Source organism: Dendrobates tinctorius, unplaced genomic scaffold (genome assembly GCF_039654945.1).
Source record: "Dendrobates tinctorius isolate UK_male_01 unplaced genomic scaffold, ASM3965494v1 ptg000003l, whole genome shotgun sequence".
NCBI classification, from domain to species: Eukaryota; Metazoa; Chordata; class Amphibia; order Anura; family Dendrobatidae; genus Dendrobates; species Dendrobates tinctorius.
This window is the reverse complement of record NW_027361671.1, coordinates 27,603,948-27,626,815: the sequence shown is the minus strand read 5'-3', so window position 1 is coordinate 27,626,815 and position 22,868 is coordinate 27,603,948. Positions and strand designations below refer to the sequence as shown.

Sequence of the window (22,868 nt, the reverse complement as noted above, 5' to 3'; positions counted from 1 at the left end):
AGTCAAAACACAGACACTGGAGCAGCAGCGGAGTGCCGTCACCAGACCTGGGTAGGCCGAGTACTATCTGCCAAGCACCGCTACTACAAAACGGAAAACCATTTTGTTGTCTTTACATCTTGTTTCTGTTAGGCCACATCCACACAGTGAGTATTTTTGGTCAGTATTTTACCTCAGTATTTGTAAGCTAAAACCAGAAGTGGAACAAACAGAGGGAAAGTATAATAGAAACACGTCACCACTTCTGTATTTTTTACCCACACTTGGTTTTCGCTTACAAATACCAAGCAAAAAACTCACCAAATACTCTACGTGTGCACGTGGCCTTAGTGTCTTGCAAAATGTAAAGTGATTTATTTTAGTAAACAAAGAAATCAATGTTTGCCTGCTGGAGCATCTTCAGTGAGCTGATCACTACAATTATATAAAATAATTATTTGATTTTGCAAGTTTGCCCACTGACAAAGACATGAACAATCTATAATTTTAAGGGTAGGTTAATTTTAACATTGAGAGACAGAATACCAAAAATAAAATCCAGAAATTCACATTGTATAAATTATATAAATTTGCATTTTGCAGTGAGAAATAAGTATATAATTCCCTACAGTAGCGCAGCTACCGGGGGGGCAGAGGGGGCGGTCACCCCGGGCCCCAAGCTTTGAAGGGGCCCACCAAGCTACGCTACTGTAACTGTATCTGCGTGCACAGCGCGCCCATACAGTTACATTCTGCGGCAGAGCAGGGAGAATCGATCTCCCTACTCTGCTGCCCAGCCGCTATGGGCCCCTGAGAAGGCGGTGGGGGGCCCTGTGCCAGCAGTGGGCCCCCCACCTCACAGCCAGCAATGTCGTCCTGGACTCCTGGGCTTTAATTTCTGTGCGCACAGGACCTGTGATGAGGTCACGGGAGGGGCAGAGTCAGGGGGTCACATGATCAGGGGCTTCAGCTGCTGGTTGTCATGGTGCTGGATGAGGTGAAGTAAGTTTCTATGTGGGATCAGGATTGGTTTACAGGGTGGATGTAGCAGGGCTGTGTGTGTATGAGGTGTACAGAGCGGAGCTGTGTGTGTAGAAGGTGTACGGAGCAGAGATATGCATGTATGAGTTGTACAGAGGAGCGGAGCCGTGTGTCTATGGCGTGAGCAGAGCTGTGTGTGTACGGAGCGGAGCCAAGTGTGTACAGGGTGTACAGAACAGAGCCGTGTGTGTACGGGGTGTACAGTGCAGAGCCGTGTGTGTACGGGGTGTACAGAGCAGAGCCGTGTGTGTGCGGCGTGTACGGAGTGGAGCCGTGTGTGCAAGGTGTACGGATTTGAGCCGTATGTGTACGAGGTGTATGGTGCGGAGCCGCGTGTGTATGGGGTGTGTGGAGCAGAGCTGAGTGTGTACAAGGTCTACAGAGCGGAGCCAGGTGTGTACAAGGATATGGAGCAGAGCCGCATGTGTACAGCATGTACGGAGCAGAGCCGTGTGTGTATAGGGGGTATCAGGTGCAGTAATAGGGACACATACGGCAGCAGCGGCTCAGTATTGGGGTATCAGGTTCTGTAATAGGGACACATACGGCAGCAGCGGCTCAGTATTGGGGTATCAGGTGCAGTAATAGGGACACATACGGCAGCAGTGGCTCAGTATTGGGTATCAGGTGCAGTAATAGGGACACATACGGCAGCAGCGGCTCAATATTGGGTTATCAGGTGCAGTAATAGGGACACATACGGCAGCAGAGGCTCAGCATTGGGGTATCAGGTGCAGTAATAGGAAAACATACGGCAGCAGAGGCTCAGTATTGGGATATCAGGTGCAGTAATAGGAACACATACGGCAGCAGAGGCTCAGTATTGGGGTATCAGGTGCAGTAATAGGGACACATACTGCAGCAGTGGCTCAGTATTGGAGTATCAGGTGCAGTAATAGGGACACATATGGCAGCAGCGGCTCAGCATTGGGGTATCAGCAGGATGAGGGGTTTGTGCAGGTTGGGGATACATGGTGATAGGGCTGGAATATGAGAAGTGAAACATGTCGTTGTTGTATTCTCTGTAGCAGAGTCCTGGCTGGAGGAGGAGTTGTCATGTCGGTCTGGGCCAGAGAAAAGACGTGAAAAGTGACCCATTCCATCAGAAAGAACGTCAGCGGTAAGACACCAACTATACCTGTGCAGTAATCACATATGTTTTGTAGGACTGGTATTTACCACTGACCATATTGCGGTAATATCCATGTTGGTCTTTATTTAGGGATTATTTTCAGTAACAGCACAGTCATCTCCTACATCCACTATTAGGGTGCGTCACCGAGTTGTAATCAAAGTTACCTAGTTAGGGGCCCACTCAGAAGTTTGTCCCCCCCTGAACCGAAACCCTAGCTACGCCTCTGATTCCCTACCAACCATTAAGAGTTCTGGCTCCTACAGACCAGTTAGACACTGCTACTCCACTCATTACCTGCATTAAACACAGCTGTCTTACATAGTCACCTTTATAAGAGACTACTGTCCACAGACTCAATTAATCAGACTCTAACTTCTACAACATGGACAAGACCAAAGGATCTAAGGGACAAGATCATAGACCAGCACAAAGCTGGAATGGGTTACAAAACCATACCTAAGGCACTAGGTGAGAAGGAGACAACTGTTGGCGCAATAGTAAGAAAATGGAAGAAATACAAAATGACTGTCAATCAACATCGATCTGGGGCACCATGCAAAATCTCACCTCGTGGGGTATCCTTGATCATGAGGAAGGTGAGAGATCAGCCTAAAACTACACAGGAGGGCTAAAGGCACAGGACTACTTCACCACATCAATGGGAGAATGGATGGAGCCATGTACTGTGAAATCCTGGAGTGACAACCTTCTTTCCCTCTGCCAGAACCTTAAAAATGGGTAGTGGCTGGGTCTCTAGCAAGACTATGACCCAAAACATACAGCCAAGGCAACAGAGGAGTGGCTCAAAAAGAAGCACATTAATGTCATGGAGTGGCCTAGCTAGTCTCCAGATGTTAATCCATAGAAAACTTATGGAGGGAGTTGAAGTTCCGAGTTGCCAAGCTAAAGCCTCAAAATCTTAATGATGTAGAGATGATCTGCAAAAAGGAGTGGGCTAAAATTCCTCCTGACATGTGCGCAAACCTCATCATCAACTACAAAAACATCTGACTGCTGTGTTTGCTAACAAGGGTTTTGCCACCAAGTATTAAGTCTTATTTGCCAGAGGGATCAAATACTTATTTCTCACTGCAAAATGCAAATAAATTTATATAATTTATACAATGAGATTTTCTGGGTTTTATTTTTGATATTCTGTCTCTCAATGTTAAAATTATAGACTGTTCATGTCTTTGTCAGTGGGAAAACTTACAAAATAAGCAAGGGATCAAATAATTATTTCCTTAACTATATTATATATATATATATATATATATATATACACAGTTAAGGAAATAATTATTTGATCCCTTGCTTATTTTGTAAGTTTTCCCACTGACAAAGACATGAACAGTCATATATATATATATACATATATATATATATATATATATATATATATATATATATATATATATATATATATCAGATTTGTGGGGCTCAGACTCCGATAGTACTACAGTTTTTGAATTATTCCATTAAGTTTAAGTCAAAATAAACTAAATGGAACAGAGTCTCTCGTCATGTCATCCAGTATGATTTACAGATGAGAAAGCTGCAAGTTAGATATGATGTTTGGTAAATATTAACCTCTCATACACTTTGGTCCAAAGACCTTAAGGTATTTATGATGCCTTATAACTCTGTAATAAGGGAACATGCAAACCATTACATATAACTCTATCCATATTTTTGAAATCTTTTTCCCTGCAATATTTACCTCAAAGCAAGCGGTTCATAAAGAAACATTTATGGTGAATGGGGCCTGAAAGATCGAAATGTTTCTGCATGAAAATATACATTAATGTGATATAAATATAAGAAATGAATAATTAACTGAAACTTTTCAGCAGTTACGCCCCAAAGAACAAGCTAAAAATGTCTACATACAGTTGTGGCCAAAAGTATTGACACCCCTGCAATTTTGTCAGATACTCAGTTTCTTCCTGAAAATGATTGCAAACACAAATTCTTTGGTATTATTATCTTCATTTATTTTTGTCTTAAATGAAAAAACACAAAAGAGAATGAAGCAAAAAGCAAAACATTGATCATTTCACACAAAACTCCAAAAATGGGCCAGACAAAAATATTTGCACCCTCAGCCTAATACTTGGTTGCACAACCTTTAGCCAAAATAACTGCGACCAACCGCTTCCGGTAACCATCAACGAGTTTCTTACAATGCTCTGCTGGAATTTTAGACTATTCTTCTTTGGCAAACTGCTCCAGGTCCCTGATATTAGAGCCTTCTCCAAACTGCCATTTTTAGGTCTCTCCACAGGTGTTCTATGGGATTCAGGTCTGGACTCATTGCTGGCCACTTTAGAAGTCTCCAGTGCTTTCTCTCAAACCAATTTCTAGTGCTTTTTGAAGTGTGTATTGGGTCATTGTCCTGCTGGAAGACCCATGACCTCTGAGGGAGACCCAGCTTTCTCACACTGGGCCCTATATTATGCTGAAAAATTTGTTGGTAGTCTTCAGACTTCATAATGCCATGCACATGGTCAAGCAGTCCAGTGCCAGAGGCAGCAAAGCAACCCCAAAACATCAGGGAACCTCCGCCATGTTTGACTGTAGGGACAGTGTTTTTTTCTTTGAATGCCTCTTTTTTTCTCCTGTAAACTCTATGTTGATGCCTTTGCCCAAAAAGCTCTACTTTTGTCTCATCTGACAAGAGAACATTCTTCCAAAACGTTTTAGGCTTTTTCAGGTAAGTTTTGGCAAACTCCAGCCTGGCTTTTTTATGTCTCGGGGTAAGAAGTGGGGTCTTCCTGGGTTCCTGCCATACAGTCCCTTTTCATTCAGACGCCGACAGATAGTACGGGTTGACACTGTTGTACCCTCGGACTGCAGGGCAGCTTGAACTTGTTTGGATGTTAGTCAAGGTTCTTTATCCAACATCCACACAATCTTGCGTTGAAATCTCAATTTTTCTTTTCCGTCCACATCTAGGGAGGTTAGCCACAGTGCCATGGGCTTTAAACTTCTTGATGACACTGTGCACGGTAGACACAGGAACATTCAGGTCTTTGGAGATGGACTTGTAGCCTTGAGATTGCTCATGCTTCCTCACAATTTGGTTTCTCAAGTCCTCAGACAGTTCTTTGGTCTTCTTTCTTTTCTCCATGGTCAATGTGGTACACACAAGGACACAGGACAGAGGTTGAGTCAACTTTAATCCATGTCAACTGGCTGCAAGTGTGATTTAGTAATTGCCAACACCTGTTAGGTGCCACAGGTAAGTTACAGGTGCTGTTAATTACACAAATTAGAGAAGCATCACATGATTTTTCGAACAGTGCCAATACTTTTGTCCGCCCTCTTTTTTATATTTGGTGTGGAATTATATCCAATTTGGCTTTAGAACAATTCTTTTTGTGTTTTTTCATTTAAGACAAATTAAATGAAGATAATAATAACAAAGAATTTGTGTTCGCAATCATTTTCAGGAGAAACTGACTGAGTATTATCTGACAAAATTGCAGGGGTGTCAATACTTTTGGCCACAGCTGTAGCCTTTCTTTACAAACAGCTATGTTTTACTCTAGAGAGGGAATGGTGGCAATGGTTTGGTTGCCCTTGTCACGTTATCCTTAGGGGCACATAATTTCAAAAGATAAAAATGTAATACAAAAAAACAACACCTCTAAGAAATGTTGTTGCTAGTGTACAAGCCCCAGACTTCACGCTGGGTGCCCTGGATCTTCAGATTGCTACTTTGAACTGTATTGGCATCAACATGATGCTGATACATTTGGATCCTGTGGTGTTGCAGGTAGACAGAGCGCCACCACTCTCCATTCAGTAAACTTCACGCTACGGTAGGTTTACAGCCTACAAGACATCAGCTTCCCGGTGCATGCTGCACTATATCGTCATTGCATTGCACAGCCTGTGCCGGCCCGCTCGCTCTGCAGGGAAGAATACTTGATTTGTCATTAAAGGGAGTGTAAACTATTTTTTGCAATATGGCAATTATTAGTTTTTGAGGGGCTACTCAGGAAGCTTCATTTGTTTTCTGAGAGCATGAATACTTTCTAAAAGGGGCACTTATGGCATTATTTGTTATAAGCGGACCACAGGTGTAATTGTTTAAAGGTGCCACTAATCTATAATAATAAATGCCCTAAGCAGCTTCCGGTTGTAACAACTTCCATCCAGTTGTAACTGGTGACGTCACCGCACACCTCTTTCCATGTTAACTCTCAACACACCACTCCTCCTCAACACACACACTCCTCTCACCTTTCACCATCTCCACTCACGTCCACTCACTCTTTCACTCCACATACGACCCTTTCTCTCACTCCGTCTCATATACTCACGCCGTCATCGCCGCTGATCCACGATCCCCGACATCTTCCGCCGGCGCCATCCTGGATCCAGACGTCCTCCACGCCGGCGACATGTTCTTGCGCAAGATGGCGTCGCCGCAAGAACATGTCGCCGGCGTGGAGGACGTCGGGATCCAAAATGGCGTCGGCGAAATCTCGCGAGATTTCGCCGACGCCATTTTGGATCCCGACGGCATCCACGCCGGCGACATGTTCCTGCGGCGACGCTATTTTGGATCGGCGAAATCCCGTGATACTCAAGATGGCGTCGCCGCAAGAACATGTCGCCGGCGAGGACGACGTCGGGATACAAAATGGCGTCGGCGAAAACTCGCGAGATTTCGCCGACGCCATTTTGGATCCCGACGTCGTCCACGCCGGCGACATGTTCTTCCGGCGACGCCATCTTGAGTATCGTGGGATTTCACGATACTCAAGATGGCGTCGCCGCAAGAACATGTCGCCGGCGTGGACAACGTCTGGATCCAGGATGGTGCCGGCGGAAGAAGATGTCGGGGATCGTGGAGCAGCGGAGATGACGGCGTGAGTATGAGAGACGGAGTGAGAGAAGGGGGTCGTATGTGGAGTGAAAGAGTGAGTGGACGTGAGTGGAGATGGTGAAAGGTGAGAGGAGTGTGTGTGTTGAGGGTTAACATGGCAAGAGGTGTGATGCTATCGCATCCTCTCGATGCGATAGCATCGGGCCATAATCTAGTTGCCAATAATTGCCTTGCCCACTCCATGTTACTGGTGGGATGTGTCCTCCAGGTGGTGGGTGCCTAGGGAAGTTCTAAAAAGCTACTCTTTGGCAGCAGATAGAAACTTTTTTTCTCCTGATGGCAGAATGTTCACCTACATCAATAATGATAGTTACATAGGGAAAATGAGGTTACCGTACATTTTTTCAATCTTTCATTCCATTACAGTATCTTTGCAGAAAAGCATTAAAGGCTTAATAACACAAACTTAACAAAACAAGCCTCAGAATAGTCTTTGCATTGATATGCTATCCCAATTGAAAACTGCAGTAAGATACAGCAAGAATGATGCTTCTTACCTTCTGATTTAACACCAAATGCTAAAACCATCACTGGGACAGTTCGTTGATTCAGTATTTTTTTTAACAATGGAGCAAAATTGTTCTTCAGTTCCAGAAATAAAGATTTGTTGTTGAGGTTAGACTTTAATATAATGATATCTCCTTCCGCAATTGTTGCCAAAGAGCTTTGCAAATCACTGGCAAAAGTACCCTATAAAAATGTAAGAATATACATTTCAACTGGACTTTATTAAAATGCTTTCTACACTGGGGAAAATAAGTATGTCATACACTGCCGATTTTTCAAGTTTTTCCACCTACAAAGAATGGTGAGGTCTTTAGTTTTTATCATAGGTACACTTCAACTGTGAGACAGAATCTAAAAAACAAAACAAAACCAGAAAATCACATTGAGGCTGTGTGCCCACGTAGCGATTTTTAAGCGTTTTTGCAGCGATTTTCGGCGCGAAAATGCTTAAAAATCGTGTACAGAACGCCCCCCGTGCATTCCTATGGCATTCCGCACATGCTGTGTTAATGCTGCGCTTTTTTCCGCGGCGGAATCGCATCGCGGAAAAAAATCGCAGCATGCTCATTCTTTTGTGCGGAATCGCAAAGAATTGCCGCGATTCCGCACCCATAGGAATGCATGAGAATCGCTTACTTCCCGCATGTGGCTATGCCCACCATGCGGGAAGTTAAGCGTCTCATGTGCGGTTGGTACCCACGGTGTGGAGGAGGGGAGACTGTCCTCCAGGCCCTGGGTACCATACCCCTGTAAAAAAAAGAATAAAAAATAAAAAAATCGGGGTATATTTACCTTCCGGTGTTCCGCGCTGCATTCCCGGCCTAAGCGTTCCCAGTAATGCCTTGCGGCAAGGCCCTGTAATGACGTGGTCTCGCGAGATCGCTATAGCAACGCGAGACTACGTCATCACAGGTCTCGCAAGGCATTACTGGGAACGCTGAGGCCCGGGAATGCATCGCGGGACGCCGGAAGATAAATATACCCCGATTTTTTTATTTTTTTTTTAGCATTTTAACATCCTATCTTTTACTATTGATGCCGCATAGGCGGCCTCAATAGTAAAATCTGGTCACACTTGTCAAACACTATGTTTGACGAGTGTGACCAACCTGTCAATCACTTTCCAAGCGATGCTTCAAATCGCTTGGAAAGTGCTTGAATATCGCACGCGAAAATCGCGGCAAAATCGCGATCATAATCGCGGTGAAATCACGCGGAAAAAAACGCGCGATTTCTGGGAAGGAGTCCGGTTTTTAGTGAGCGTTTTAAAACGCTACGTGTGCCCGCAGCCTGAAGGATTGATTCTTAAATAATTAAATTGCATTATTTTGTATATAATGTTTAAAAGGGGAATCTCACCAACAGTCACAACAAAAGAAACACCCCAAAGCCCATGCCCTAGGCTTTACATATGTTTTGCTCAAATTGCAGTTAGATGTGTAGCTTGTGGATGTGGTGGTGTATGGGTTTAAACTCAGGAGTCAAACAGATTTGGCTTTTCTTTAGTGAAAGATTTTAAGCTACAGGACTACACCCAGACATTGAATCATTGCCCTGACGGAATAAACTTCCTGGTTATGCTTTTGATTACAGTTGATGATCAACTTGCCAGAGATATTCCAGGAAGGTGCTGTGCACACCTTTAAAAATACCAAGATGTAAGGGCATCACCAGCTTTCAGACCTACACTCTGCATTTGACTCCATGGAGTAGTCACTTCACTTTCACTGAGTAGTCTCTGTGGATTTTTGCTATTTCCACATCACCCCTTTTGCTGTACTATCTTCTACTGCCCATATCAGCCTAATATTTTCCCAGGGATATAGGCCGCAGTCACAGCCTTTCCCCCTCATCCTTTGCACAGCCACACAGATACTTCACACCTCACTCATGGCCTTAGCTGACTCTGCCGTGTCGTCTACTTCACTTGCAGGCTTGTACTCTCTGTTAGGGTTACCAAATGCCACACCTGGATGGGCCTTACTCACAGGTGGCAGGACTACATATCACAGGCAGTCACTCATGCCCACAGGCACTCTACTTGTCACGACACTGGTGTTGGGTGACCCAGGCCAGGGGCTCCTTCCCTGTCCCTAACACTAGTTGGTACCCTTGCTCGCTCTATTCCCCGAGATACTTCTGAAGGTGAAGATGCCAGTGGCCTCCACCCTTGCCTTATCTCCTGAGTGAGTCCTCCGTCTATTCTCTTTCCCCACCCAGGGAAGAGGGGACACTACTGTGCACCATAGTACACTACCCCGACAAAAAAGGCAACACAAACAAGGGTTAACAGAAAACTCCAGGCATATTCACTCACATATAACAGAGAAAGACACCGGGGAGTGGAGGATGGTGTAAAAACCAAAATAGAGAAGGATAGGGAATTACCACACATAAAAACCAAGCAACAGTCACAGATAATTCCTACAACTCTCCTTCTCATATGCACACCTCTCCCTCCATTAGCCATGCAGCAAATGCTAGCTATGACAAGGATTTGCAACAGAGCCAAGATTATAAATGGGAAATGAGTGGCTAACCGAGCTCAGCTGGGAGCACAGGGATTTTCAACACGGCCTATTAACCCCTGTTCTACCAGGAATAAACCCCAATAAAATGAAGGAGAAGTGCTTCTTCTCAGGACTGAAGTAGGAGCAATCAGACGCTGCAGTCTTCTGGCTCCACACTGTTGCGGTAACCCCGTGACACTACTCTTTTGCAGCAGATCTCAAAACATTTACTAATTAACAGCTCCTTGGTGTCTGTCTGAGACAACTTTGCCTCTTACACACATGGGCTGCAATTTAACCTCTGTTCCTTACAGATGGGTAGTCTCCTTTTGGGGAGTGCATAGACTTCACATTCATAGTGCAATCTGACATATTCTTGTCCCAATCTAACTCTTGTGAGATGCAACAAATTGCAAGTGCTGTCCATTCCTAACTTTTCTACAATCCGGTCTAACTACAGCAGCTCATCTTCCCATGTGTGGTGGGAAAAAAGAAGCCTATATACCGTCATGCACAGGGCCACATTTACATGTTCACCCAATGTAACCTGCTTACCCAGCTCATCACACCACCTTTCAGATCTTTAATCCATTACATTCAGTGGTCATAAGGGGGTTACAGTCAGACTGTTATGGTCACCCGACCACACTGTCACCCCACCACTGACCAAGGCTTTCCCAATCAAGTAATACGAACACTGAATACGAACACTGGTTCCACAATATGCGTGAAATCTGCATAATTAAGCACAAAACAAATATACTGAAGGCTGAAAAACGAGGCGATACACCCAATATAATGGCAGCCAACAGGGTCTAACTTAAAAGTTGTACAGTCCCAATAAATAGTGTTTGGAGGGTTTAGCATGGTTGTAGTCCACTACTTTGTAATAGGGAGTGGAGACATTTTTCCACCATCTCATAAACAGTCACTGTTTTCTATAAAAACCCACAGAGCGTCAGCAGAATTGTGTTAACGGAACAGCAAGCACAGCGCCTCATAAACTCATAAAGCTGCCTGTGTCTGCTGACCTGCAGTAAATTAGAGATGTACTTTACATAATAAAGACGTCCATTATGTAACTAAACCAAACACTACTTAGGAAAGGTTTTTCATGTTGGTCTAATAATGTCCTATTAGGCCTGTTTCACACATCCGTATTTTACCATCAGTCAAAATCCACCGTTTTGCAAAAAAAACGGATCCGCCATTTTGCTTGGCGGATCCGTTTTTTTCCCCATTGAGTTGCATTACCGGCGGATCTTGACGGATGGCCATCCGTTGGATCCGTTTTTTTGCGGATCCGCCAAAATTTTGGCGTCCGCCGACATGCCTGGACGGACAATGCAAAGTTTTTTCGGGCGGCCGGATCCGCATTTTACATTGCACATGCCCGGAGGATTTGCCTCGGCCACAAATTTAACCCTAAACCCTGTTCTGGCGGCTGAAAAAAATTCTCTCTCTCTCTTCCCCAGGCAGCGGTTCCTTTAAAATTTTTCCTTCGACGGATCCGTAAAAACAACGGTCCGGTGCCAAACGTTGTGGTCACTACAGGAACGGATCCGTTATCTGCCATTTTAGCGGATTTTAACTGACGAAAAAAACTGATGTGTGAAACAGGCCTTAGCTGAAAAAAAAAAATTGAATCAGATGTTAACATGTAACCAGATGTTACCATGTAATCCTTTTCTGACAGAATGTAAACTGTCTAGACTGACATGAAATCTTATTAAGTGTCTATTGCAGCATTATTCTCAATGAACACACTGCAGAATAAACTTTCTGTGAACATGAATCCAGTGCTTTGCCTTTTTTTTGTTCCGCCATTACAGACTGCATTTTGGAATGAAGCGTTGGAGATAAAACTTAGAAAATGTACAAAGAAACCATTATGTGAAAATGTGGCTAGAGAAGTAAGCGCGTGTCTAGATGAGTATTTCAGAAATCCAGTGTGTTACAGGACATTCCTGTGAAGGACAATACATTGAAGGACATACATTCTTATGATCAGTTCCCAGACAACATTGTCCAATTTATAAATGAAAATTGAAATAACAATACAGTGGTTTCAGCATCCTCTCTGGCAGAAGGGTTAGAAAATCTCATAACAGCGTCCAGATAACTAGAAAAAGTTTATCTTATAATTACACTGACAATCCCTTCCCTAAAAAATCTGAAGTCACACATCAATAATGGCGCTTTCGCATTGCGTGTCTCCGTTGAGGCATACGTCCGAAATCCCCCACAAAATGGGGTATGGAAGTATGCGCCGACTGGACCATAGACTGCAATGGTGACGATAGAGCGAGCACGCTCTCTGCAGTGGACTTTCTTCGGGAGTGTACATCTACAAGAGGCAGACACTCAGACGCAGTCTCCTATGCCTACTGTATTTGTACACTCCAGACAAATGTGCATGGCAGAGCAGTCTATGGTCCTGTGGGCGAATACGTCCGGACCCAGTTTTGCTGGGGATTTCAAACTAATGTCCCGCCGGGAAAACACAATGCCGTGGGAAAGCACCCTTATGGTTTTGGTTGCATATTTCCCTGCTCTACTACTATACATTTCACACAGTCTTCCAAAATATATAGTTATTATGAAGCATGTATTTCCCCTTTTACTAATCTTGAGATTTATATCCCACAGTTTTACTGCAAGACCATCAACATATAGCAGATTACAGACTGCTATATACCGCAGCCTATGGATGTAATCAACTACAAGGATAGAAAGAACTAGTGTTGTGCTCTTATGATTACTTAAAGGGGTATTCTCAAGTTGTCTCTTGAGCTATACAGTCTCTGTACTTCCTGGTTTGTGGCAGGGCGGGCTCTCCTCTGTGAGTGACAGCTCTGCTGAATAGTGGAACTGTCGTATAAGTAGAACTATAAAGCTCAGAGCACATTATGCTAAAACACAATCAGCTATCAGTGGTTTGTTTTGGAGTGTACACTGTTATCACTATATTTACAGCAAAATAAAAAGTGAAAGATAGATAAAACATAACTTACTAAATACATACTAAAAAACGGAGCCACAAAATTAAAAATAATCAATCTCAAATGGTAAAATGTATCCTATAACTATATACAGTTGGGAATTTGATACACTGCCAATTTTGATAGTTTTCCCACCTACAAAGAATGGAGAGGTCTGTAATTTTTATCATAGGTACAAACTGTGAGAGACAGAATCTTAAAAAAATAAAAAATAAAAAATCACAATGTATGATTTTTACATAATTAATTTACATTTTATTGCATTAAATAAGTATTTGATCACCTACCAACCAGCAAGAATTCTGTCTCTCACAGACCTGTTAGCTTTTCTTTAAGAAGCCCTCCTACTCTGCACTCATTACCTGTATTAATTATGACTATATGAACTCGCTAACTGTATAAAATAAACCTGTCCACACACTCAATCACACTCCAATTTCTCCACCATTGCCAAAACCAAAGAGCTGTCTAAGAACACCAGGGACAAAATTGCAGACCTGCACAAGGTTGGGATGGACCACATGACAATAGGCAAGCAGCTTGATGAGAAGGCAAATGTTTTCACAATTATTAGAAAGTGGAAGAAACACAAGATGAATGTCAATCTTCCTTGGTCTGGGACTCCATGCAAAATCTCACCTCGTGGGATAAGGATGATTCTGAGAAAGGTCAGGAATCAGATGAGAACTACGCAGGAGGACCTGGTCAATGATCTGAAGGGAGCTGGGACCACAGTCGCAAAAATTACTATTAGTAACACAGACTACACCGTCATGGATTAAGATCCTGCAGGGCACACGAGGTCTACCTGCACACGGCAGCACATGCCCAGGCACATTTGAAGCTCGCCAATGACCACCTGGATGATCCAGAGGAGGTATGGGAGAAGGTCATGTGGTCAGAAGAGACCAAAATAAAACTTTTTGGTATTGCAAGAAGAATGATGAATATGGTTGTGAAAACATCATACTTAGGGGGTACTTTTCTGCAAAGGAGACAGAACAACTACACATTATTGAAGGGAGGATGGATGGGGGTCATATATCGCAAGATTTTGGCGAATAAACTCCTTCCCTCAGTAAGAGCATTGAAGATGGGTTGTAGCTTGCTCTTCTAGCATGACAATGACCCGAAACACACAGTCAGAGCAACTAAGGGGTGGCTGCGTAAGAAGCATTTGAATGTCAGACCTCTCCACTCTTTATAGGAAGGAAGACTGCAAAATTGTCAGGGTATCAAATACTTATTTTACCCATTGTAAATATCCATTTACTAAAGAAATTGGAAACTGTGTATATATTGTGAGAATGCTAAGTTCACAGTATTTTTATTCATTTTTAGCACTTACCCAGTCCTTACACTCATGCACACAAATTTCCACATTGTCCAGAATATTGGTTCGGTAGACCCTAAAAGCTGAGCGGTTATCCTCTATGTGCAAGCCATTAGATTTGTTTCCAAAATAGTAAGAGATCAGATTCACATTCTCTTCATTCTCATATAATCCAGTGTTCTCATTCCCGAATGACACAATCCGAATAATTGACCTTAAACAAATATACCAGTTACTCATTGAGTATTAATATTAAGGTTGATCAAACAATCATAATGTACTCTGCAAAACTGTAAATAAATAGCAAGCAAATAAAAGATCATGTGGAATCTTCTATGATTTTACAAAATACATCACATTAAATTCACTGTTTTGTTTCACCCTGATCAGTCATTAAAGGATATATTTTATCAGCATGTGTCATCTTATTCCACATATGCCGTTGGACACACACTGGCCTTAGACTAGGAGCTGCCAGCAAGTATACCTATTTCCATTTTGAACTGGATATACTTCCTAAGGCAAGTCAATAAAGCAAGATTAGGTGGGTTTAGAGCAACGCCTCCATGACTTTTCTGCCAAGAGGCTCCAAATGCTCGACTCATGTACTTAGTGTGCAGCAATTGAACTGAATATTTTACAAATTGCTAATCCTATCATTAGCAGTGTTTAAAATACGGTATGTAATTTTATTACCGCATGCTAAGTGTATTATTTGATATGAGGACAGCCACTAGTGGCGGTATGGATAAGTAAAATGTAACACGTTCCCTTTAAAACCACTGATAGGTGAATAATATTGATTATCGTTTGACAATGACACCTATCAAAGGGTGGAATATGATAGGCTGCAAATGTTAGTCAGTTCTTGAAGTTGATGATGCAGGAAAAATGGGCTGCCATAAGAATCTGAGCAACATTGACAATGGGGCGATTCTGGTATGCAGTGGTTAGTACCAATCAAAGGTACCCCAAGAAAGGCCACAAGGTAAAGTGGCATCAAGTTGATGGGTGCTTAAGGCTCAAGTGGGGATTGAAGGCAGGCCCGCAGAAAAGCTACTGTGGCACAAATTGCTGAAGTTAGTGATGTCAGAACACACACTGCATCATAGCTTAATGTGAATTGGGTAGTGTAGCTGCAGACTAGTCCTGAAGTTGTCCCCTGCTTACTGGTAAAAGAGCCTATAATGACTACCTAAGCCTCAGAAACAGACCATGGAGCAAGGTGGCCTATTCTAATAAATCAAATTCTATTTTTCATCACATGGGCTATGTATTCATACTTTACTTCCTAAAAACTCATCTGCACAGTTTACAACAAAGACACATTTCACTTTTCACATTTTCAGCACCATCCCCATCTGTTCCCAATATAGACAAACTCCTTGTCTTGCTAATACCCCAATACTGAGCCGCTGTTGCCATGTGTCCCTATTACTGCACCTACTGTTTGCCCTTAAAATTGTAAAACTAACCTCTAGAATATAGTAATGCCTTGTGCAAGTGCCCGAGAACACAGTGCCCACATTTTGCCCGCTAGAAAGTAATATTGCCTTCTGTGCGTCCCTTTAACAGGCACAGTAACCTGAGTTCCCCTATAACAATAAATGCCCAATTTACATTTAATAAAGTCCCGAGTCTTTCCCCTATAAAGCTCCCCTATACATAGTATAATACTCCCTCACAGTATAATACCACCCACACAGTATAATAATGCCTTAGTACCCCCCAAACTGTTTGATGGCTCCAAAACTGTATGATGGCCCCCTCACTGTGCAATGGCCCCTATGTAGCTTCCATATAGTATAGTGTTCCAGATAGTCCTCAATATTGTATAATGCACTCCCCAAATGCCTCCATATTATTATTAGTATTATTATTTATATAGCACCATTGATTCCATGGTGCTGTACATGAGAAGAGGTTACATACAAATTACAGATATCACTTACAGTAAACAAGCTAACCATCAAAGACTGATACAGAGGGGAGAGGACCCTGCCCTTGCGGGCTTACATTCTACAGGATGGTGGAAAGGAGACAGTAGGTAAAATGCACTCCCCATAGGCCTCCATATAGTATAATGCCCTCCCCATAGGCATCCATATAGTAAAATGCACTCCCCATAGGCCTCCATATAGTATAAGGCACTCCTCATAGGCCTCTATATAAGGCACCCATCATAGGCCTCCATATCGTATAAGGCACTCCCCATACGCCTCTAAATAGTGTAATGCACTCCCCATAGGCCTTTATATAGTATAAGGCACACCCTAGGCCTCCATAGTAGAATGTACTCCCCATAGGCAGACTTTACAATTCACTCCCCATAGGCCTCTATATAGTGTAATGCACTCCCCTTAGGCCTCCATATAGTAGAAGTCACTCCTCATAGTTCTCTATATAGTATAGGGCACTTCCCATAGACAGACTCTATATAGTATAATGCCCTCCCAAAAGGCAGAGTCTATATTGTATAATGCACCCCCATAGGCATACTCTGTATGATATAGGGTCTCCCTATTGGAGTGCATTATATGGTATAATGGACTCCTCATAGGCCTGTATAGTATAATGCATTCCCATAGGCCTGTATAGTATAATGCATCTCCATAGGCCTGTACAGTATAATGCTCTCCCCATAGGCTTGTATATTATAATGCACTTCCCATAGGCCTGTATAGTATAATGCACCCCATAAAAAAAAAAATACAATACTCACCTCATTCCCCCGCTGCTCCGAGCGCCCACACTTCTCAGTACAGCGGGCACCGAGTAGTGAAGTCATTGCAAACTCTATCAGTGTCTGTGTCAGGGACATCAGAAACTGAGAGGGGGATGATGGAAGTGGGAGCGTGATGCTCCCACTCTCATCAATGCGGTCAACTGTATAGGAATCTAGCCGACAGTTGAACTTGCAATTACGGGCAGGGGGCCTCACAGCGGAGAGGTGGCAGAGCAGGAAGATCGAGTCTCCCTGCTCTGCTGCAGAGTGTAACTGTATGGGCACGTTGTGTATGCCGATACAGTTACAGTAGCATAGCTCCGGGTGGGTCCCCTCAGAGCACGGGGCCCGGAGTGACCGCCCCCCTCTGCACCCCCTGTAGTTACGCTACTGTCACCATGTGAAAATGAGAAGGGGCTGCCATTCATGTTCATCTGGGTCCTCTTACCTCTTGATTGTTCAGATGATCAAGATGTATTGTTGAATTGGTAGCAGATGCCTAAGGCTGCGCTCACAGGGCTGTAGATTCTGTCATGCGAGAGAATCGGGCAGATTATGCTAATGACATTCGGCTCACACTCTGTCAGAGTTCCCTTGCATACGAGAATTGCAGCACAAGGGTACAGAGGATGGAGAACTTAATTTCCCCATATTCTCCATTGTTTGAGTCCACAGATGTCGGACTGAACTTGGATAACATCATCATTTATTATTTATGGTCGGCTTAAAGTGTTATTTACCTTAGTGCTGCACAATTTAGCATTTGAAGCGAGTGATGCAGGTGATGCAACAACCCCGCAAACCTGTTAAGACGTGTGAACAATCAGCAGGCATCATGCATGTGTACTCTTCTAATGAGCAAGACACGTGCACTACCCCAGCAAATTATGCATAGATCTCGGGAGGTGGGTGAGGGACTAACATCATCAGTATTGCTATTTTTTAGTGTGCAAGTCAGCAGTGCCAGTTAAAACAAGGGAACCTATCTTATAGAGAAACACTATTTACCATCAGATAGAGCGGTAATTTGCAGGCAGTGTTTAACTCATGCATAACCAACTTACTGGAAATGCAGCTACAGGGAGAAAAGCAAGTTTTATTCTCCCTGCAGGCATTGCTCTAGTAAGCCAGCCGCATAGGATTTAAAGAGAATCTGTTAAATAACTCTAGCCATTACACTGCTCACTGACCTGTCAATCAGCCAGGTGAGGGTAATTCTACTAAGGATATATAGGTCGAGTCTGAGAAGCTGTAAGTGCATCGTCACACCCCAATGAGCATCCAAACATATACAAAATTTAAAAATGCGATTTCTCACTGCTATAGCATCGTTTTGGGGGTAATAAGGCTTATCTTTTAAAGGGCTACACGGTTATATAAATGGTTTGAAGAGTAAAAGTTTAAATGTTACTTAACTGCAGATTACCCCTATATCTGCAAATAGTGTTCATCAAGGTGACAGGTTCCCTAAAGGCCCCGTCATACACAGCGATGTCGCCAGCGAGATCGCTGTGTGTGACATGGATCAGCGACCGGCCCCCCTGCCGGGTATCACTGATCATGCAGGATCGTCCTGGGCCATTTTTTGATCGTTGGTCTCCCGCTGGCCAGCACGCATCGCTGCGTGTGGCAGCGAGAGACAAGCGATCAGCTACGCTGGTTTCCAATGTAAACAGCGGGTATCTAGGAGCCGCGCGGCTCTTAGTTACCCGCTGTTTACCTTAGAAACCAGCGTGCTTGCTGGTCCTGATCGATGGAGGGGCTGTCTATGTGACAGCTCACCAGCGATCAGCCTAATGATGTCCCAGCGATCCCATCCATGTTGGATCGTTGGTGGGATCGCTGGGACATTGTTATGTGTAGCGGGGCCTTAAGTTAATGAGGGGAGCTGTGCCCAGAGCCTCCACATTCTTGATCTCACCCTGCTTATCCTCCAACTGAAATTGTATGACAACAAGGCTAAATATTTATGGGGGAGTTGTACATGTTTGGCTGTACACCAAGAATCATACAGCTGCTATCTTACTAACTTTTTACATCCAGTGATATTGAACAAAGGCGTAATTTTTTTTTTTTAATTAAAACTTGTCATTGTATCAGAATAACCCACCACTTTTCTCTATATTAGTATCTTCTTCTTTGGATCATCATATATATCTTTGACCAAGATCACTTCTTCAGATCCCTTAGTTTACGCTCCCACAATGAGCTTTCGGCGAGTTTTTAGGGATGTGTATTTCTGCTGCATCAAAAATCCAGTGTAATAAGGCTATGTGCACACGCTGCGGATTTGGCCTCTGCGGATCTGCAGCAGTTCTGCAGACAGGGTACAGTACAATGTAAGTCTATGGGATTTACAATCTGCTGTGCACATGCTGCGGATTTTCAACTGCAGAAAAGCTGCGGTTTTGAATCCGCAGAAAGAATTGACATGTCAGTTCTTTCTGCAGATTCTGCTGCGGTTTGCCACCTATTCCTTTGTCCAGGTGTCAAACCGCAGGGGAAAACTGCTGGCCAATCTGCAGGTCATTTTACCTGCGGATCCGCAGATACAAATCCGCGGGTGAATCTGCAGCGTGTGCACATAGCCTTACAGTTCCAGCAAAGTGGATGGGATTTATAGAAACCTCACACTGGGCTTTCACTTTACTCAGTGTAAGCTGTCCTGCGGTGCTTGTCAATGTCTCTTGTGGGTACACTGAGTTTTATGTGCGGATTTTCCCCATAGACTTACATTAGATGAAGAAAATCCACAGGTAAAAAACGCATATGAGCTTTTAGTACATTTCCGTGGTGGAAACGCATCAAAAACAGATGTAATCCGCACCGACACAGATCAGTAAAGTTTTTTCAAAGCCAAATACCAGGTAGTATAAAAAAAGCAATTTAAAACGTGAAATACCAAGAAGAGAGAAAAACGTGATAAAGACACAAGTAACCGAATTCAAATAATAGGTGCAAAAACGGGGCAGAAATTCTGCAGTGTCAAAAACTCATTGTGGGAACGTAGCCTTGAAGTGCTCCTCCATCATAGCAAAAATCATTCGGCAACACCCAGTCAGGCTGCAGGCTAAAAAGATGTTATCTGGTCTGTCAGAAAACAGGATCCAGGTTTAGCCATCTATTTAAAAATGAAAAAAATGTCGATCCACTACAGTAAAATCGTGTTGGAGAAGCATTTGGGATGGCAGCCCCCTCCACTGACTATTGCTCTATACACAGACGCCAGCATTCTGTCTGGGCACAATCCGCTTTGCATGGGACTGAATAGTAACAGCAGACCCGTGTCAGTGATCACCTACATTGCTGGAGATCCGCTGCAGCTGGTCACATCGCTCCCTGGCACATGCAGGCTGTAGTGTATGGGAGTGGCGGGCTCAGGGGAGGTGGGGGTTAATTTTCAGCTTGCTCTGTGCCCCAGCCCAGGCTGCAGCGCTGCCTTCCCCACCGCCAGGGTGCTCCGGAGTCCTGGGAAGCTCCTGCTAGGAATGCCTGTAAACAATGCCCTACAAGCAGCATGTTGTGCTGAGGGCGGGAGCCAGGCCTACACGTCAGCTGCTGTTATGTGCAATGAGGAGAGTGTTCAGAAAAGCAAAAAGCAGCCGAGCATTCCCATTGTGTGAGGATTTGTGGCTGCTATAGAGAGAGCATGTGTGTATATAGGCCTCTTTCACACTGTGGTATTTGATATCAATATTTCATCAGGTTTAGGCCACGTTCACATGTTCAGTATTTGGCCGATATTTTACCTCAGTATTTTTAAGTGAAAACCAGGAGCGAAACAATCAGAGGAAAAGTATAAGAGAATAGAAACACAACACCACTTCTGGTTTTGGCTTACAAATACTGAGGTAACTAAAAAACTGACCAAATGTTAAACATGTGACATGGCCTTATACAGATTGAAAAACCAATAGGGCCATTCGCATGGACGTTTCCATTTCCCAAAAATGCAGCGTGTGCTATCTTGAACCGTTTTACGGATAGTACACAATAGCTTTTATGGAACACACTTAACCCCTTCACCCTCATTTTCCATTTTTTCCTCCTCTTCATCCAGTGCCATAAAGGTATGTGCCCACAATTGGTAATCGCAGCAGGTTTGATGCTGTGCACTTGCATAGCTCCCAACCGTCCCGGATTTGGCAGGACACTCCCGTTTTTGCCCCGCCCACCCGCTGTTCCGCCAAGGACTCTATTTTTCCCGCACTGCAGCGAGATAAGCCGCACGCCCCTCCCATGGACCCCATCCTCGCCCTTACAGAGACCCACCGCAGCCCCTCACAGCCAGCAATGACATTGCTAGGCTGTTCTCTTCTGTGGCACAGGACTTGTGATGCGGTCACGGGGAGGAGGAGTCAGAGGTCACATGATTAAAAGCCTTGATGTATGCAGGACTCTGCTGTGCTGGTTGTCATGGTGCTGGATGAGGTACGTTTCTGTGTGAGTTCAGGAGGGGTTTACAGGGTGGACGTAGCAGAGCTGCGCGTGTACAAGGTGTACGGAACGGAGCCGACTGTGTGCGAGGTGTGCAGAGCCGTGTGTGTACGGAGCGGAGCCGTGTGTGTACGAGGTGTACGGAGCGGAGCCGTGTGTGTACGAGGTATACGGAGCGGAGCCGTGTGTGTACGAGGTGTATTTAGCGGAGCCGCGTGTGCACGAGGTTTACGGAGTGGAGCTACGTGTGTGCGCGAGGTGTACAGAGCGGAGCCATGTGTGTATGAGGCATACAAAGTGGAACGATGTGTGTATGAGGTGTATGGAGCCATGCGTGTACAAGGTGTATGGTGGGGAGCATTCATACCTCCCAACCGTCCTGGATCCAGCAGGACAGTCCCGATTTTGAGTCTTCCCCGGCCGGGAGGTTACTTTTCCCATGGACACATGAGTACACAGCGGAGCTCCGTGGAGCACTTTAAAATTTGCATGTGATGTTCCACCGGAAGTGAAATGCTGGAAGCTGACTGGAAATTAGGTAATTTCTGGAGGAGATTGTGACGGAACCATGGAGACACTTCAGGGAATGCTTCAGATCTGTTGTGAGTTCATTTTCCCCTTCACCATTGAGGTCTGATGAACTCCCTCTTCTGGTGAAGGAAGGTAGTGAGGCTGATTACCAAGCACATGAGCAAGATGATGATGACTGGGTGATGGGAATTGCTGACTGGATATAAGGCAGCCGACGCCCTTCTGCCTTGCTGGTGATCTCTCTGAGAGATTCTAGGAGACCAGTCTGATTCCTGCTCCTCAAAAGCTAAGTTTTCTGCTCTGCTTTTTGCATTTGTGTTTTTGGTTTTGTTTTTCCTTGTTTTTCTGGATTTCTATCATTCCCTGCTGGTGTGAGCTGAATTCCTTTTTGCTCTGTCTTCAGAAAATACCTGAGTACTGATACAGCCTTTTTGAAGCCTAGCGTTTTCAGGGCCTTTTTCCCTATCAGCCTGTTGGCTCTTGTTTTGACAGGGTTTTGGCGTATTGCAGACAGCAGCTTTTCTATCCTGTCCTATTTAGTTAGCTTGGGCCCCAGCCTATCTTTCTATCTGTGTGAGTGTTTTTTCATCTTGTTTCACCGTCATTATATGTTGGGGGCTGCCTATTGCTTTGGGGTCTGCTCTGGGGCAGTTTAGATTTCCCTTTCTGTCTTTAGGCTATGTAGTTCTCTGGCTGTGATCGAGGGGTCTAGGGCACCGTAGGAACCCCCCACGGCTACTGCTAGTTGTTGTTGATAGGTTCAGAGGTCTG

General features: G+C 44.1%; 1 protein-coding gene across 2 annotated transcripts in view; it reads right to left on the bottom strand.

Moving 5' to 3' along the window:
* RHOBTB3 (Rho related BTB domain containing 3) overlaps positions 1 to 20,734 on the bottom strand; it is a 96,277-nt gene extending 75,543 nt beyond the window's left edge. The window contains exons 1-3 of one of the 2 annotated variants that reach the window (XM_073541433.1): positions 20,432 to 20,734; positions 14,420 to 14,618; positions 7,550 to 7,742 (exon numbers count right to left, since the gene is read on the bottom strand). In XM_073541433.1, coding sequence (XP_073397534.1) covers positions 7,550 to 7,742; positions 14,420 to 14,618; positions 20,432 to 20,433 — 394 coding nt within the window. In that variant the 5' untranslated portion in view covers positions 20,434 to 20,734. Of the gene's footprint in view, positions 1 to 7,549; positions 7,743 to 14,419; positions 14,619 to 19,863; positions 20,351 to 20,431 lie in introns of those variants that run through there. The other variant, XM_073541400.1, reaches the window with a different exon arrangement.
* Between the last annotated feature and the right edge of the window lie 2,134 nt (positions 20,735 to 22,868).